Below are 15,118 nucleotides of genomic sequence, written 5' to 3'. Positions count from 1 at the left end.
CTTGCGGTACACGGTTGTTAGAAGGGGGGCAAGTTCTTTCGCGTACTCTGTGTAGAATCGAATTGGTATCCCGTCAGGTCCAGTGGACTTTCCTCTGTTGAGTGATTCCAGTTGCTTTTCTATTCCTTGGACACTTATTTCGATGTCAGCCATTTTTTCGTTTGTGCGAGGATTTAGAGAAGGAACTGCAGTGCGGTCTTCCTCTGTGAAACAGCTTTGGAAAAAGGTGTTTAGTATTTCAGCTTTACGCTTGTCATCCTCTGTTTCAATGCCATCATCATCCCGGAGTGTCTGGACATGCTGTTTCGATCCACTTACTGATTTAACGTAAGACCAGAATTTCCTAGGATTTTCTGTCAAGTCGGTACATAGAATTTTACTATGTACCGACTTGACACAAAATCTACCGATCATTATGAAATGAAATGGTCGTTTGGCGTGACTTGCAGGGAGGCCCCTTACGGGGCAGGTCCGGCCGCCTTGGTGCAGGTCTTACTACATTCTGTTGTGACTTGGCAAGACAGCCAAGCCACTATGATTGGTAGCCGAAAGGCACGCGTCTAAGCTCACGCAGTCTGGCGTGAGGTCTGGGACAGTTATAGGAGTTTACAGTAGGAAGAAAAGTACGTAGCTTCGGGAATACTTAACTTTAATCCATAATTGGTGAACATCGGTCTGACGGTACATGTTTTACAGCATCAATAGTAACTGGTAATGGCGCCTTGCTAGGTCGTAGCAAATGACGTAGCTGAAGGCTATGCTAACTATCGTCTCGGCAAATGAGAGCGTAATTTGTCAGTGAATCATCTCTAGCAAAGTCGGCTGTACAACTGGGCCGAGTGCTAGGAAGACGCTCTAGACCTGCCGTGTGGCGGCGCTCGGTCTGCAATCACTGATAGTGGCGACACGCGGGTCCGACGTATACCAGCGGACCGCTGCCGATTTAAAGGCTACCACCTAGCAAGTGTGGTGTCTGGCGGTGACACCACACATTCGACGCCACATTGGGCGACCGGCGCGCCGGATGGGAATGAAATGATGACGAAGACAACCAACACCTAGTTCCTGAGCGGAGAAAATCCCCGACCCAGCCGGGAATCGAACCCGAGCCCGTAGTGCAGCAGTCCGTCACGCTGACCACTTTCTTTTTTTTAATCTCATTTTGTTCTGTATTGTTCGTTGACTTTGTTCGTGGCGGACGTCCTATGACACTTGTTCTGGTTGTTCGTTGATCCATTCACTCAGTTTTTTATTGTAGAGGATAGCTAAACCCTCTGAGCGAACACGCTGAGCTACCGTGCGGGCGTCCACTCAGTTATCGGGGCGGACACCGGTCATTATAAACAGTAGACACACAGTATACTACATACATGTCATAAGAAATTCTTTTCCCACTTCACATCTCGCATTGTCGGTGAGATCCCTCTTGCAGCAGCCAGGGAGCCTGTAGTTGTATAAAATGCGATGTTTTCGACTTCTCTTATAAAATTAATCTTCACAACTTGCTCGTTCGTCTTCAAATTAAACCAATATCGAACTGTATTCGAGGGCCCGACGCAAATCACATCGCTTGCCAAATTGGACGCCGAGTCGCTGCCAACTAGTTAGTAGCGCGATGAACACGATTTACCGATGAGTCACTCTGCAGTCGCGTCGTCTGCGGAGCCCTATTTAACTACACAGGAAGTTATTTCCAATCGGCCAGCTACCAAACCGCGTTGCCAACGATTTTCATCTGATTCGCTCCGCGCGCCGAGGGCCGAGTTATACATTATTACGGAACGCCAATTAATTGTTGTTGAATGCTGTACTACACTTCAGAGTGACATAGAGACGTGACACCATTTTTCAACATGCTCAGCATGTCCCTGTATACAATGATCGAACTTTCTGCCACCGGCCGGGGTGGTCGAGCGGTTCTAGGCGCTACAGTCTGGAACCGCGCGACGGCTACGGTCGCAGGTTCGAATCCTGCCTCGGGCATGGATGTGTGTGATGTCCTTAGATTAGTTACGTTTAAGTAGTTCTATGTTCTAGGGGACTGATGACCTCAGAAGTTAAGTCCCAGTGCTCAGAGGCATTTGAAGCATTTCCGAACTTTCTGCCAATCGTTCAATTCCTCGACGATAGAAATCCGGTCCATGCCCCTCTCAAGAAACTGTGTGTTTACGTTTATCATCGCTGGAAAATCTCTTTTCCATCAGAAATCCTTACAGCTTGCCGAAAGAAAAGACGGATGTTGGATGATGCGAGATTTGGACTTCCCGATGAGTATTGCTCAAGTTTGTGCCGCCTTGGTCAAGTTGTTGGCACCATTTGTTTACGGATGGACGCGACATTGCGTTTGGTCCTATTATCGCCAAAATTTTACGATGAATCTGTGTGTGCGATTTAGACGTTTTGCTTACAAGAGTCGTATAGTTCTGTATAGTTCAATTCTTGAGTGCGTTAACAGTTGCCGTACCATTTCACTCGCACACTGTGATGTACTATTTTCCCTGCCGCAGTGGAACTCTGCTCGCGAACATCTAGAAGATCTTTCTGACAATGCGCCATTCTTCTTGCACAATGCTCCTAACTTTCGACGGCATGTGTAGCTTACATTCTGAAGTTGCTACTTATATAGATTAAAAATGTTAGGGAATCATTTCTGACCGTTTTTGTCTGGACAGACTGGCTGATTTGGGGGAAGGGAAGCAAACAGCGAATTCATTGGTCTCATCAGATTAGTGAAGAATGGGGAAGGAAGTCGTCCATGGCCCCATTCTGGCATTTCCCTGAAGCGATTTAAGAAAATCGCGGGAAACCTAAATCAGGATGGCTAGATGCTGGTTTGAACCGTCGTCGTCCCAAACGCCAGTCATGTGTGCTAAGCACTGCACCACCTCGCTAGGTGTTTATCTGGAGAGTAGCCTTATACAGAAGTGAAATATGAGAGATAAACAATTCAGACAAGAAGAGAATAGAAGCCTCTGAAATGCAGAGCTACAGAAGAGTGTTGAAGGTTGCATAGACTGACTGAATAACTAATGAATAAGTGCTAAATGGAATTTGGAAAAAGGATTTTGTGATGAAAGTTGACCAAAAGAAGGGAATGATTGATAGGATACACACTGAAACGTCAAGGAAACGTTCAATAGGTATCGCAGGGAAGTGGGCTGATAATTGTTGAAAGTCCGCCCCAATAGCTGAGTGGTCAGGGCGATGGACTGTCATGCAACGAGGCCTGGGTTCGATTCCTGGCTGGGTCGGAGATTTTCTCCGTTCAGGGACTGGGTGTTGTGTTGTCTCTGTCGTCATCACCTCATCCCCATCGACACACAAGTCGCCGAAGTGGCGTCAACTCAAAAGCTCAAAAGACTTGCACCAAGCGATAGGTCTACACACCATTTCCATTTTCCATTGTTGAGAGAGGCCAAGGCTTGATTACAGTAACTAGGTTCAAATAAATGCAGTTTTCAGTGACTGAGCAGAGATGAAGAGAAACTTCCTGGCAGATTAAAACTGTGTGCCCGACCGAGACTCGAACTCGAAACCTTTGCCTTTCGCTGGCAAGTGCTCTACCAAATGAGCTACCGAAGAACGACTCACGCCCGGTACTCACAGCTTTACTTCTGCCAGTACCTCGTCTCCTACCTTCCAAACTTTAGAGAAGCTCTCCTGCGAACCTTGCAGAACTAGCACTCCTGAAAGAAATGATATTGCGGAGACATGGCTTAGCCACAGCCTGGGGGATGTTTCCAGAATGAGATTTTCACTCTGCAGCGGAGTGTGCGCCGATATGAAACTTCCTGGCAGATTAAAACTGTGTGCCCGACCGAGACTCGAACTCGGGACCTTTGCCTTTCGCGGGCAAGTGCTCTACCACTGCCCGCTGCGGAGTGAAAATCTCATTCTAGAGATGAGGAGACTTGCAGAGCATAGATTAGAGTAGAGAGCTGCGTCAAACTAGTCTTTGTACTGAAGGCCATAGCAACAACGTGAGCTATAGTACGATTAAAATTACTTGATAGTTGGCATCTGTCACTTGCTACCACGGTGTTGCCGCATTGGCTGCCACTGCAGTGTTGCCACGTCGGATGCCGGCTACCGCTAGGTAACAGATGACTCACAAACATGATGGGCCACTTCGCTAATGCTATTCATATGTAATCCCGAGCAATGTCTGGAGTGGCTGCTGCGAGCTATGTCGGAAATGCGAGATGCTCTGTGGACACCTGATTTATGTGATCAGCGACAAAACCGGGAAGACGACCGGTTTTGTAGCCCTGAATTTAAACTCATGATCTAAGCTAATCACAACCTCTTTGTGTTCAATGTATCTGAAAAAACGACGGTCAGAAATCTGTTGCAGGACTAAAATCACGTCCGCTTTGTTCATGGCAATTAAAATTAACCTCTAAGAGATAACTTGGAACAGAAAAATTTCAAACTGTAATTTCTCGCTCTCATTGGTTACCTGAAACTATCCTCGCAGTGGCCGGACGAGCTGCCGCATTACCAACCGATGAGCAGTTCTCGCTGGCACTTGGTTACAGATTAAAGGCGACATAGGAAAATTCCAAACAAAAGAAGAATGGCAGTAATAAAAATAAGAGCAAACAATAAAAGTCGATACTGGTGTTGAAAACAACGCAGAGAAGTCTTAGAAATAAAAGAATTCTTTAAACCAATTAATTGGATGAAGATAATATTTGAATTCTTATGATTAGATTTATAAATATAAAGGGTTTCGGAATATTTGACAGAATTCGAAATTACGACCTTCTACTCGTAGGGTTTATAGGCCACCCGTTCGCTATGCCACAACACTGGAGAAATTAGCTGTGGTGACTCGGTCGCAAAGATAAATTGCAGCCTTCAGATATTCGGAATCATTTAATATCCTGCGTAGCGCTTCTAATTTAAGCCCGTCTGTGTGATTACAAATGTACACGTGACGTTGAATCGCGCCATGCGCGGAAATGTCCAGTAGTGTTTGGTTAGTGCTGCGTATGAAAAGTGTGTATTTCATTAGCATCGCTGCGTGTGTGCGCGCGCGCGCGCGCGCGCGTGTGTGTGTGTGTGTGTGTGTGTGTGTGTGTGTGTGTGTGTGTGTGTATTTTTGGCATACTTACCATGTGTCATGAAATACGAAACAAAAGCGCCACACCCATGAGTCGGGATCCAACACATCAAGTAAGAAAGCCGAACAAGGTATGGGAATTGAACTGACCAATTGCTGTGGCGATCGTTTCGGGTGTGACGTTGAACGCTCTGGTTGGGGGAAACGAGCTCCAAGGCGTGAACTGTCAACTACCACGTAATTTTAATCGGACTATAGGGAAGTATCGTATTCAATGTAATATCAAACAGATGAATACATAAACGCAGAGTGTTATGTATGGAGATGTATAACGTCATAACGTAGCAGACTTCGTAATTACACTGTTTCACTAACATTTTGTGAACGCTGTCGCGAAAGCTGTACATTTAGTGTTGGCTACCTTCGACGTCAGTATCCACTCGTCAGCCTTTGATCTCCTCGTCGACGGCTGCATGACGGATGAGCGCTTTTCCGCCCTGGACGTTTATTTTCTCGCGCTCTTTCCATCGTGATTATACGGCACACCGTAGACTTCTGCTCTGTCTCTTAATTAACTGCGCTTCACGCACTCGCAGCATAAGCGGGAAAGAGCGCTCCACACTTTGTTCTGTTCTCAGTGATGTCAGACGTTTTCTTAATTACCAGTTCGGCGTTTTCCTCATCCCTCTTGCGCTTTTATCGACTTGTTTAGCGTTGTAGCTTCCTGCAATCGTTTCGCAATTGTAATACAAATATTTGACTACGTGCGACTAAATTCTGACGTAGAAGTCTCGTCGATGAAGAGATGTGCAATATGAAACAACTGAAGAGGTAGGCGGAAGAATGTACTAACATTCAATTAATCTGACCACGCTATGTGTCGTGGTTTCATCTACAGTACATGTTGGCAATAAGTAGTTCCATTTGAACAGTCAAATACACTTTTTTATCTTACAATATTCAAGTTCTTGATGATTTATTCTTTTTGTTGGGCCACAGCCACGCAGAATTTTTGAAGTGATATACCATCATTTGACTCTATACAATATCTTTATATGACGATCTAGAATTCGGCCTTAGGCTATTTTGAAGTGTCGTAACGTCGAAAAATGTTTTACTTTCAGTCAAGTTGGACTTTTTTTAGACGCCTGTGATAATTCGAAGTGCCGTAGGACCGAAATCTAGATCGTGATATAAATATTCTCTATACATCCATATGATGGTAATATTTCGTAAATTTATTATCTTGTTGTTGTGTCTAGACAAGACAGTCTAGACACAGGGTGAGGTTACCGAAAGGCACGCGTACACACACGCCGACTGGCGTGAAGTCTGGAACAGGATACTTTAGAAGGCACTAAAGAAAAGTACGTATAGTCTGTTTACTTAACTTTAATGCATCCTTGTGGTACATCGCTATTGACGATACAAGTGAGACTATCTCCAGATACGGTTAATGGCGCCTTGCTAGGTCGTAGCCATGGACTTAGCTGAAGGCTATTCTAACGGTCTCTCGGCAAATGAGTGAAAGGCTTCGTCAGTGTAGTCGCTAGCAAAGTCGTCGTACAACTGGGGCGAGTGCTAGTCCGCCTCTCTAGACCTGCCATGTGATGGCGCTAGGTCTGCAAGTACTGACAGTGGCGACACGCGGGTCCGACATGTACTAATGGACCGCGGCCGATTTAAAGCTACCACCTAGCAAGTGTGGTGACTGGCGATGACACCACACTTGTCTTTGTATTAAAATAGTGACATGCCACAGTGTCAAAAGTGTCAACATGGTAGTGACGTCGAAATATTGTAACGGAGTAAAGAGATGGATGTTTGGCGAGGATGTTAATGACAACAGTGATACACTTTCGATGACAGTAATGCAGGTCCTGATTCCGCACCAGGGAACACATCACACGTGGCTTAGAATATACAGCCGCCATCCTAACCGCAAACGGTTTAGACATAGCATTTGTTAAAAATTTGGGAAATTCTTTAACTTTAACAATATGCAAGTGAAATGAAATATATATCAATGAACGTCTGTAAGGCTGTTAAAGTTATTGATTAGTTTCAACTTTTAACACTAGTGAAACCTATAATATGATTGTTTGTGGATCAGCTTTGTTTTTGTGTATCCACCCTTCTAACTGATGATCTGCGAGACTTCGGCCGTTCACTTCCATTATAAAATAAAACGCCTGCAGATGTCCATTTGATGTTGTTTTATTATTTTGCAACCAGTTTCGGCGACTCAATACACTATCTTCAAGCCTGTATGCATAAGCAATAATTATAGCATAATCAGGCTTATGATATTATTACCGTTTATGCACACAGGCTTGAAGATAGTGTACTGAGTCACCAAAACTGGTTGCAGTATAATAAAACAACATCAAATGGACATCTGCAGGCGTTTTATTTTATTACGTGGTATTGTTTTGTTCGTAGCGCTAAACATTGTGGGTTACTTCCTCTACAACTGAGTCTATATATTTTTAGGAACGAACACAATATACATCCACTGAAATAGGCGAAGGAAGCGGGTGACAAGGTAAATAAAGGTCAAACATCAAATGAATACAGTTTTTTTAAATGTTTCATTAGAAACATATGGTAGAGAGAGAATTTCTATAACCTTCGAGTCAGCAAGAAAGTCACATCCCACCAACCAAAGAGGTAGTGCGTAATAGCTATATACCGTCTATACGTCATTACTACTTTGAAAGCTTTCACGTGAATAATAAAGAAAATGAAAACCCAAAATTACTTTATTAGTGTTTTGACTACACTTGATAAAGACTCATATAGTTTCTTGTTTTACACATACTTAATTCCATTTTATGTATGAGAGACAGCTTGACATGTTGAATTGTAGTATGCGTCAGAAGTTCTGATTACCTAATAGCCTGTTTTCGAATGCGTAAGAAAGCTACCACGGAAAGTGCGGAAGCCTTGATGTTTCAATTTAGCCACTACAGAAAACCTGACACTGTTAGTCTGTTAGTATTACCTGATGGTGACATGACAGCCGAAAGCTGGTTAGTAACAAAATAACAAATATTATAGATCGTTACACCAGTGTTGTGTGTGGTTTCTTCCATAATTACTGTTTTTTTTTTCTATGTTATGTTTGCGTCCCTAATATATTAGTCTCTCACATAGGACAGTAAAAGTCACATATTTGGTCTCTAAACTTTTCCAGGGATTTTTTAATGAACACAGTGCCAATCCGTAACAGTAGCTATAACGCTAGAAGTAAATGATGTTGTTGTTGTGGTCTTCAGTCCTGAGACTGGTTTGATGCAGCTCTCGATGCTACTCTATCCTGTGCAAGCTGCTTCATTTCCCACTACCTACTGCAACCTACATCCTTCTGAATCTGCTTTGTGTGTTCATCTCTTGGTCTCCCTCTACGAATTTTACCCTCCACGCTGCCCTCCAATACTAAATTGGTGATCCCTTGATGCCTCAGAACATGTCCTATCAACCGATCCCTTCTTCTAGTCAAGTTGTGCCACAAACTCCTTTTCTCCCCAATTCTGAAGAAGTAAATAATTTCCTAGAACTTATTAATGTTTTGTTCATATGCTAGACTACATAGCTAAAAAAATTTGTAGCATAACAACCTGTAGAAAAATTTACAAATAACTCAGTTCAGATTTATGATTTACAGACTTAATGAAACATATAACATACGGTCGCTCAAAAAAAAAAGGCTGAGGGTGTTAGCACTTTCTTCCGCCTACTCCTTAAACTGTCATTTAGTTTTATTAAGCAGTCAGATTGCATGATTGTACCGAATGTGCCTGTCCTGTGCTGTGTACTCCAAAAGTTACGGGACACAGCTTTCAACAAGTGCGCCGGGCTGCCCACGATTCAGGCGCAGCATGAAGTTAGACTCCAGAGAGGGAGCACATGACAAGGGCTATGTTACAGATTTGCTTTACGTCACACAAACAGTTCCCTAGTAGTCAAACGCTCCACTCAGCAGTTGGATAGTTAGACAGTACCACAAATCAGTATCTGAGGACTAACCAACAATCATCGCCAAGAAGAGACCAAACTCGACAACATAAAAGTGATGTTAGTCATCGTTCAATGGATGTCGGTATTTAAAGACCAATCAATGTAAGTGAAAACAGATCTTTATTGCCACACACAGTCTTCATACTCAGATTAAGTATTCTAAAACTTGTACAATTAAGTGGCTGTAAATTGTTGCTAATGTAAGCAAGGGACCTCATAGTACCAGCTACTCCAGATGTAGCGAGTTCTCTTCATGCGACATTTATATGTTTCGACGCGAAGTGCATCTATCGAATACAACAATTTCTCATGTTCAGCACACGAAATCATTCCCCTGAACCATATAGAGTTTTACCTTTATGAGAGGACTAGAGAACGTGAGACTCCTAGATGACAGAGGAATTGATAGAGAGTGTGTGTGTGTGTGTGTGTGTGTGTGTGTGTGTGTGTGTGCGTGTGTGTGTGTGTGTGTGGTGGGGGGATGGGGGGTAACAATGCAAGATCAGAAATGCACAACTCAGTTTTCAAATGTTCCTTTACCAAGGGATATACTGTCCCAATTTATTTCCAATGACATTGAGTAATAGGTGAAGATCACTAAACTTAAAGAACTCTCCGGAGCCCAACTGAATCCGGGTGCGATTCTACAAGGAATTTGCAGGTCATTTAGTACCTAATTCAACCATAACACTCGTATGCCGTAGATCTCTGTCCCAGTGGCTCGAATAAAGCACACCGTCCAACCTGTTTGATGTCCATCTATTGTACAATGCTAGACCATATTTTGGTCACAAATACAATGAGTTATCTCGAACTGAATGACCGCCCTAAATGCCAACCAGTATGGATACAGAAAAACATCGATAATGTGAAACGCGACTTGCATGTTGCTCACATGACATCCTGAACGGCGTGGATCTATGCAGTTTGGTGAATGAAGTATTTCTTGACTTCCGAAAAGCATTTGACTCGGTAGCGCATGTACGCTTATTAGCAAAAATACAATCATATGGGGTATCGAACAAGATTTGTGGCTAAACTGAAGAATTATTGGTAGCATGTTATCTTGAAGCAGTAACCTTCCACCTGAGAGTCCATGAAGACGAGCTCCTGTGTATCCTGTGTGTCACATTACTGTACGAAGTAGGATGACAATTACAAATCACTAATTTTAACTTTTTTAATTCTTTAATTGTAGGTCGTATATGGTTTCCAACAATTCTTTTAAATTTTTTTTTTAAATTCTGTCAATATTAATGTAGCCACATGAAGAACAATATTTAAATTTTTCTGAAACGATAGGATTTCTCCTGCACTGTGTGTCATACAATGATATAATTTTGGAGGCAAAGTCAGTAGTGCATCTTGGTAATGACAGCAAAATGCGTCGCAAGTACAATTAGTAGCAAAGAAGCAATGAAATAAAACGTCATGCTTGATGCTAAATTTTTACTGCATGAACAGAGTAATGTAGCAAGTGGCAAACTTTTTTCATTTCTGTGTTTCATGTTGGGCTGGTCAACGAAGAAAAATATGCGAAATAGTTTGAAATTAAGTGTAAAGTTTGTTGGAAGTCCCCACTCTTTCCAGTCTATGTAAGCTCAGACCAGATGTGTTTGAAGTTCAAAGAAATAGTATCGACGGCATTTGAGAGAATCTTACCATATGAATTAGTAAAAGATGGTACCGATCCCCCTTGGCACACAAAACAGGCCAGAACACTACTGCAGAAGCAATGAAGAAAGCATGCCAAATTTAACAGAACGCAAAATCTCCAAGATTGGTGAAATTTTACAGAAGCTCGAAAGTTAGTGCGAACTTCAATGCGAGACGGTTTAACAGTTTCCACAACTAAACTATGTCTCGAAATCTACCAGAAAATCCGACGAGGTTTATTATATATTTTACAATAGTATATAGTATTATACTCTATACATTATTAAACAGTCTTCAAAACACTATTTGCTAAAGCGAGACACAAACACATAGAACATCTTTCTAGTTTTAACAGCCATAATCTCTGATATCACTTCTTCATAATTAATATTTTATGTCGCCTCATGTTCGATAGGTAACATACCATGATTATTTAGACTCTTTTGTTCATTATTGGTTGTAAGTAATTTTTTATTAATTTTAATTTACTACATCTCCTCTCACATGAAGCAACTGATACGCAAATCGTCACAATTAACTTTAGAGCGAGCATACTGCTTGGGAAAGAGCCTTTAAAATCCCATTCCACCATAAATCTCAAAATTTCAAGACATGCCTCATCAGAAAATGTAACATTTGCCTCTTTTAAATGTCTTCTCTCCGCCTTGGAATCTCACAGAGGATTTCTCCTCATACTTTATCATAAAAACTAATGAATTGTGGAACAGCTATTTCATCTCCCCATCGTTTGCCAAAAGCAAAGTATTTGGTTACAGAAAGTCGAAAAGTGAGGCGACATCTTGAATTAACTTTGATCTGATTCAGAGTTCAATACTGAATCGGTCAAGATACTCCAACATATCCTTTTGATGCCCTGCTTTCAGTGTGAGTCCTGTGTCGGTGGCCAATTCACCAGCTTTTCGTTTTTCTTAGATGAGTTCTTTCTATTGGAATATCGTATACCTCCGATTTTTTTCACAGCAAGACGTATTGCCTCTTCTATAACATGACCTCGGTTTTGTTCAGTATAAAGACGGAGTGCCTCTATTTTTATAACTAACGGATCAAAACTCAACTCCATATTTTGCAATGCAACCTGACTACAATTTACTTCACTCAGTACATTATTGCAAAAGTAAAGATAGCAAAAAAATGTGAAATTCCATACATCATGCATACGATTTTGTGCATTACGTCTGGTGACCAAATTTTGTTGTTGAACACACAATTCGTCAATTGCAGCGAGAACCCTCTCAAAATTTTCTGACAGCGCTTTCACTGCAGCGTAATGAGCTGACAACGTGTTGTTGACAGTGCTGTGATTTGTGTAATGAGAACATCCCACTGGCCAATGGAAGAAGAAAAATGTGTAAAAATAGTCTCTGCATGTTTAGAAATGTTATACAAGATATATTTTGTGCAAAGGAATGTTGGTCACATTAATTGAATGACCATTACGTCCAAAAAACGGCGTTATTGTTTTTTCTTTAACACTAGCTGCTCGTAACAGGTGCAGTGTCATAACCTTCGGAATGGCACATCATACAGTCTAAACTGTCGTTTTTAAGTTTCTTAAGAATTTCATCACTTAGATCAGCGGCTTTTTTTTCCTTTTAGTGGAGAAATATCCAAGGATTACTTATTTTACTTCCACTTTCCTATTATCAGATCTTCCGATTGGTTGGTTGTTTTGGGGAAGGAGACCAGACAGCGTGGTCATCGGTCTCATCGGATTAGGGAAGGATGGGGAAGGATGTCGGCCGTGCCCTTTCAGAGGAACCATCCCGGCATTTGCCTGGAGTGATTTAGGGAAATCACGGAAAACTTAAATCAGGATGGCCGGACGCGGGATTGAACCGTCGTCCTCCGAAATTCAGATCTTCCGAAACGTATTACTTCAGACACCTGATCAGTATGTCAAATATCAGCTGTGCTATCAAACATAATAGCAAAACATTTAGACTATTTAATTTCGTTGACAAACTTAGATTTTACGTGGTTTGCTAAAATACCTATAAATTCATTCTGTACTTCTGGCGACAAGTATCACCCTTTTTTAGATTTACCATGTTCCAACTTCAAGATGTGTTCTTTAAACATTACATTATACTTTGACAGTCTTTTCACTTGCCTTTATTTGTAGAACCTTGTCCTTCATCAATGTCCACGAAATGCTCGTTTTGTTTCGCCGGAAAAAAATGTTATATATCTAATAAACAAGATGAAAAATGCTTCCGCTTCAGATTTTCAGTATCCATTAATTGTAAGGCTGCGTCATGTACTGTTTCATACAATTCTCGTTTCATTTCAAACGTTTTTCAGTTTTCAATATTTTTCTAGGTGTTCATTTGTCGTTTCGTGGTCGGCCACTTTAGATTTCAGTCTACTGGTCACAGTAAACATACGATAGCAAAAGCAGTAGATGTTATTAGTTGCTGGAGAGTAAACCATCCAAGACCGCACAATTTTTTCTCCAGCTGGTATCACCTTATAAAACCATCCCTTTGAAAGATCCCGTGCACAGCCTTTTGATTTTGATCCGTGCCTAGATACAGCGCCAAATGACTCTTCTCTGTTTTGGAAATGTTCGACTTTCATGATCGCAATGCCCAGTGAGACACATCTCTGAAGTCCTCCAGTTATGTATATTATTACAGTCTTGATATTAATTATCAGGTTCCAGGCGCTACAGTCTGGAACCGCGCGACCGCTACGGTCGCAGGTTCGAATCCTGCCTCGGGCATGGATGTGCGTGATGTCCTTAGGTTACTTAGGTTTAAGTAGTTCTAAGTTCTAGGGTACTGATGACCTCAGATGTTGAGTCCCATAGTGCTCAGAGCCATTTGAACCATTTTGTGCACGTTGCACCGTGTTAGCCTCTTAGTGGTGTAGATATGCTGGAAATTTGAAATCCTTGTTGTTAACAAGCTCTGACAAAGGGTCACTAGTATAGGAAATGTAGCACGGCAAGATAGGACGCCTTAATGTGAGCAAGGAGAGGTGGTACTGACCTGGTGAAGGGCGGCGTCACGAAGAACGATGCCGTCTCCGCTGTGGAGGCGGTCGGTGGGGGTGGGCCGCGGCACGCCGTCAAGAGAGGACAGCTCCTTGAGCTGCGGGGGCGACGGCGGGGGCGGCAGCTGGTCCTCCGCTCCGTAACGCGTCTTCTGCAACACGCAGGCAGGGCATGTCCGTTACTGCCGGCCGCGAGGGCACAGCGCACAGTAGCCACACTAAATTTCGTACGGCGAAAGAAGAACACTCACAGCTGGTAGCGCCGTTGACAATCTTCTAACGCGAAGTGGAAAAGACTAAGGACGATACCGAAATCGCTTACGAGAGCTGTAGTAGTGTTGTCAAGTTGCTATTCAAGGCACGTACAACATCGCGCGAGGTGACTGGTCGTGTAGAAACTAGACCACAGCGGGACTCACTCGGAACCCCTGGAGTGTGAAGTCGCAAGCTCAGTCTTCAGTAAGACTCGTTTGAAAGTGTTGTGTTAACAGTTATGATAGAAAAAATGTTAGCTGATAATGACTCACCTTGTGCATCAAGAGGGTGACAGAAATTAGTATCCTGGGAAGAGGGGTGCAGAGATCAAACTTCTACGGGATGTGTGTATCATACTTCACAAAATGGACACCGTCGACACTCAATTAATGTTCAAAACAAACCATTAACTTGCACCAGGAACACCGAATGAAAAACTGCGCACACAAGTATCGCACCATAAAGATCAAAGGCGAACTACTTGGGAGTTAAAAATCGTGCAGGACTTTCAGCCAGGTCTCCAGTTTTAAAGAATTTATATAGAATCATAAAACTTACTAGCAGATTAAAACTGTGTGCCGGACCGAAACTCGGACTAGGGAAGGTAGGAGACGAGGTACTGGCAGAATTGAAGCTTTGAGTCGTGCTTAGCTAGCTCAGTTGGATGCCGCCACGGTAGCTCAGCGTGTTCGGTCAGAGGGTTAGCTGCCATCTGTAATAAAAAAACTGAGTCAATGGCTCAAGGCTCAACACTGAACTTGGACTGGTGTCACGGGACATCCGCACCGAACAAATGCAACGAACAATATCGAACAAAATGAGATAAAAAATTGCTAGAGCACTTGCCCGCGAAAGGCAAAGAAAGGTCCCGAGTTCAAGTCTCGGTCCGGCACACAGTTTTAATCTGCCAAGAAGTTTCATATCAGAGCACACTCCGCTGTACAGTGAAAATCTCATTCTATATAGAATCTTATTGGTGTAACAGGGTGATGAGAACTGACTGAATTTGATGGCATGCACCCGAATGCGAAACAATGTGTCGTGGAGCCTAACGTGAAACTGACTATCCTTTAAGGCGTCGCTGCAAATAGTACGATAATATGTTCT

The 15,118-nt window shown here is 42.6% G+C and overlaps 1 protein-coding gene across 1 annotated transcript in view; it reads right to left on the bottom strand.

The window, feature by feature from the left end:
• LOC126161503 (uncharacterized) overlaps window positions 1-15,118 on the bottom strand; it is a 1,122,758-nt gene that overhangs the window by 308,727 nt on the left and 798,913 nt on the right. Inside the window, exon 3 of the mRNA XM_049917404.1 lies at window positions 13,753-13,908. Coding sequence (XP_049773361.1) covers window positions 13,753-13,908 — 156 coding nt within the window. The remainder of the gene's footprint in view (window positions 1-13,752; window positions 13,909-15,118) is intronic.

Source organism: Schistocerca cancellata, chromosome 2, assembly GCF_023864275.1.
Source record: "Schistocerca cancellata isolate TAMUIC-IGC-003103 chromosome 2, iqSchCanc2.1, whole genome shotgun sequence".
Lineage (NCBI taxonomy): Eukaryota > Metazoa > Arthropoda > Insecta > Orthoptera > Acrididae > Schistocerca > Schistocerca cancellata.
The sequence above is the reverse complement of the archived record's forward strand: the minus strand, read 5'-3'. Positions and strand labels throughout refer to the sequence as shown.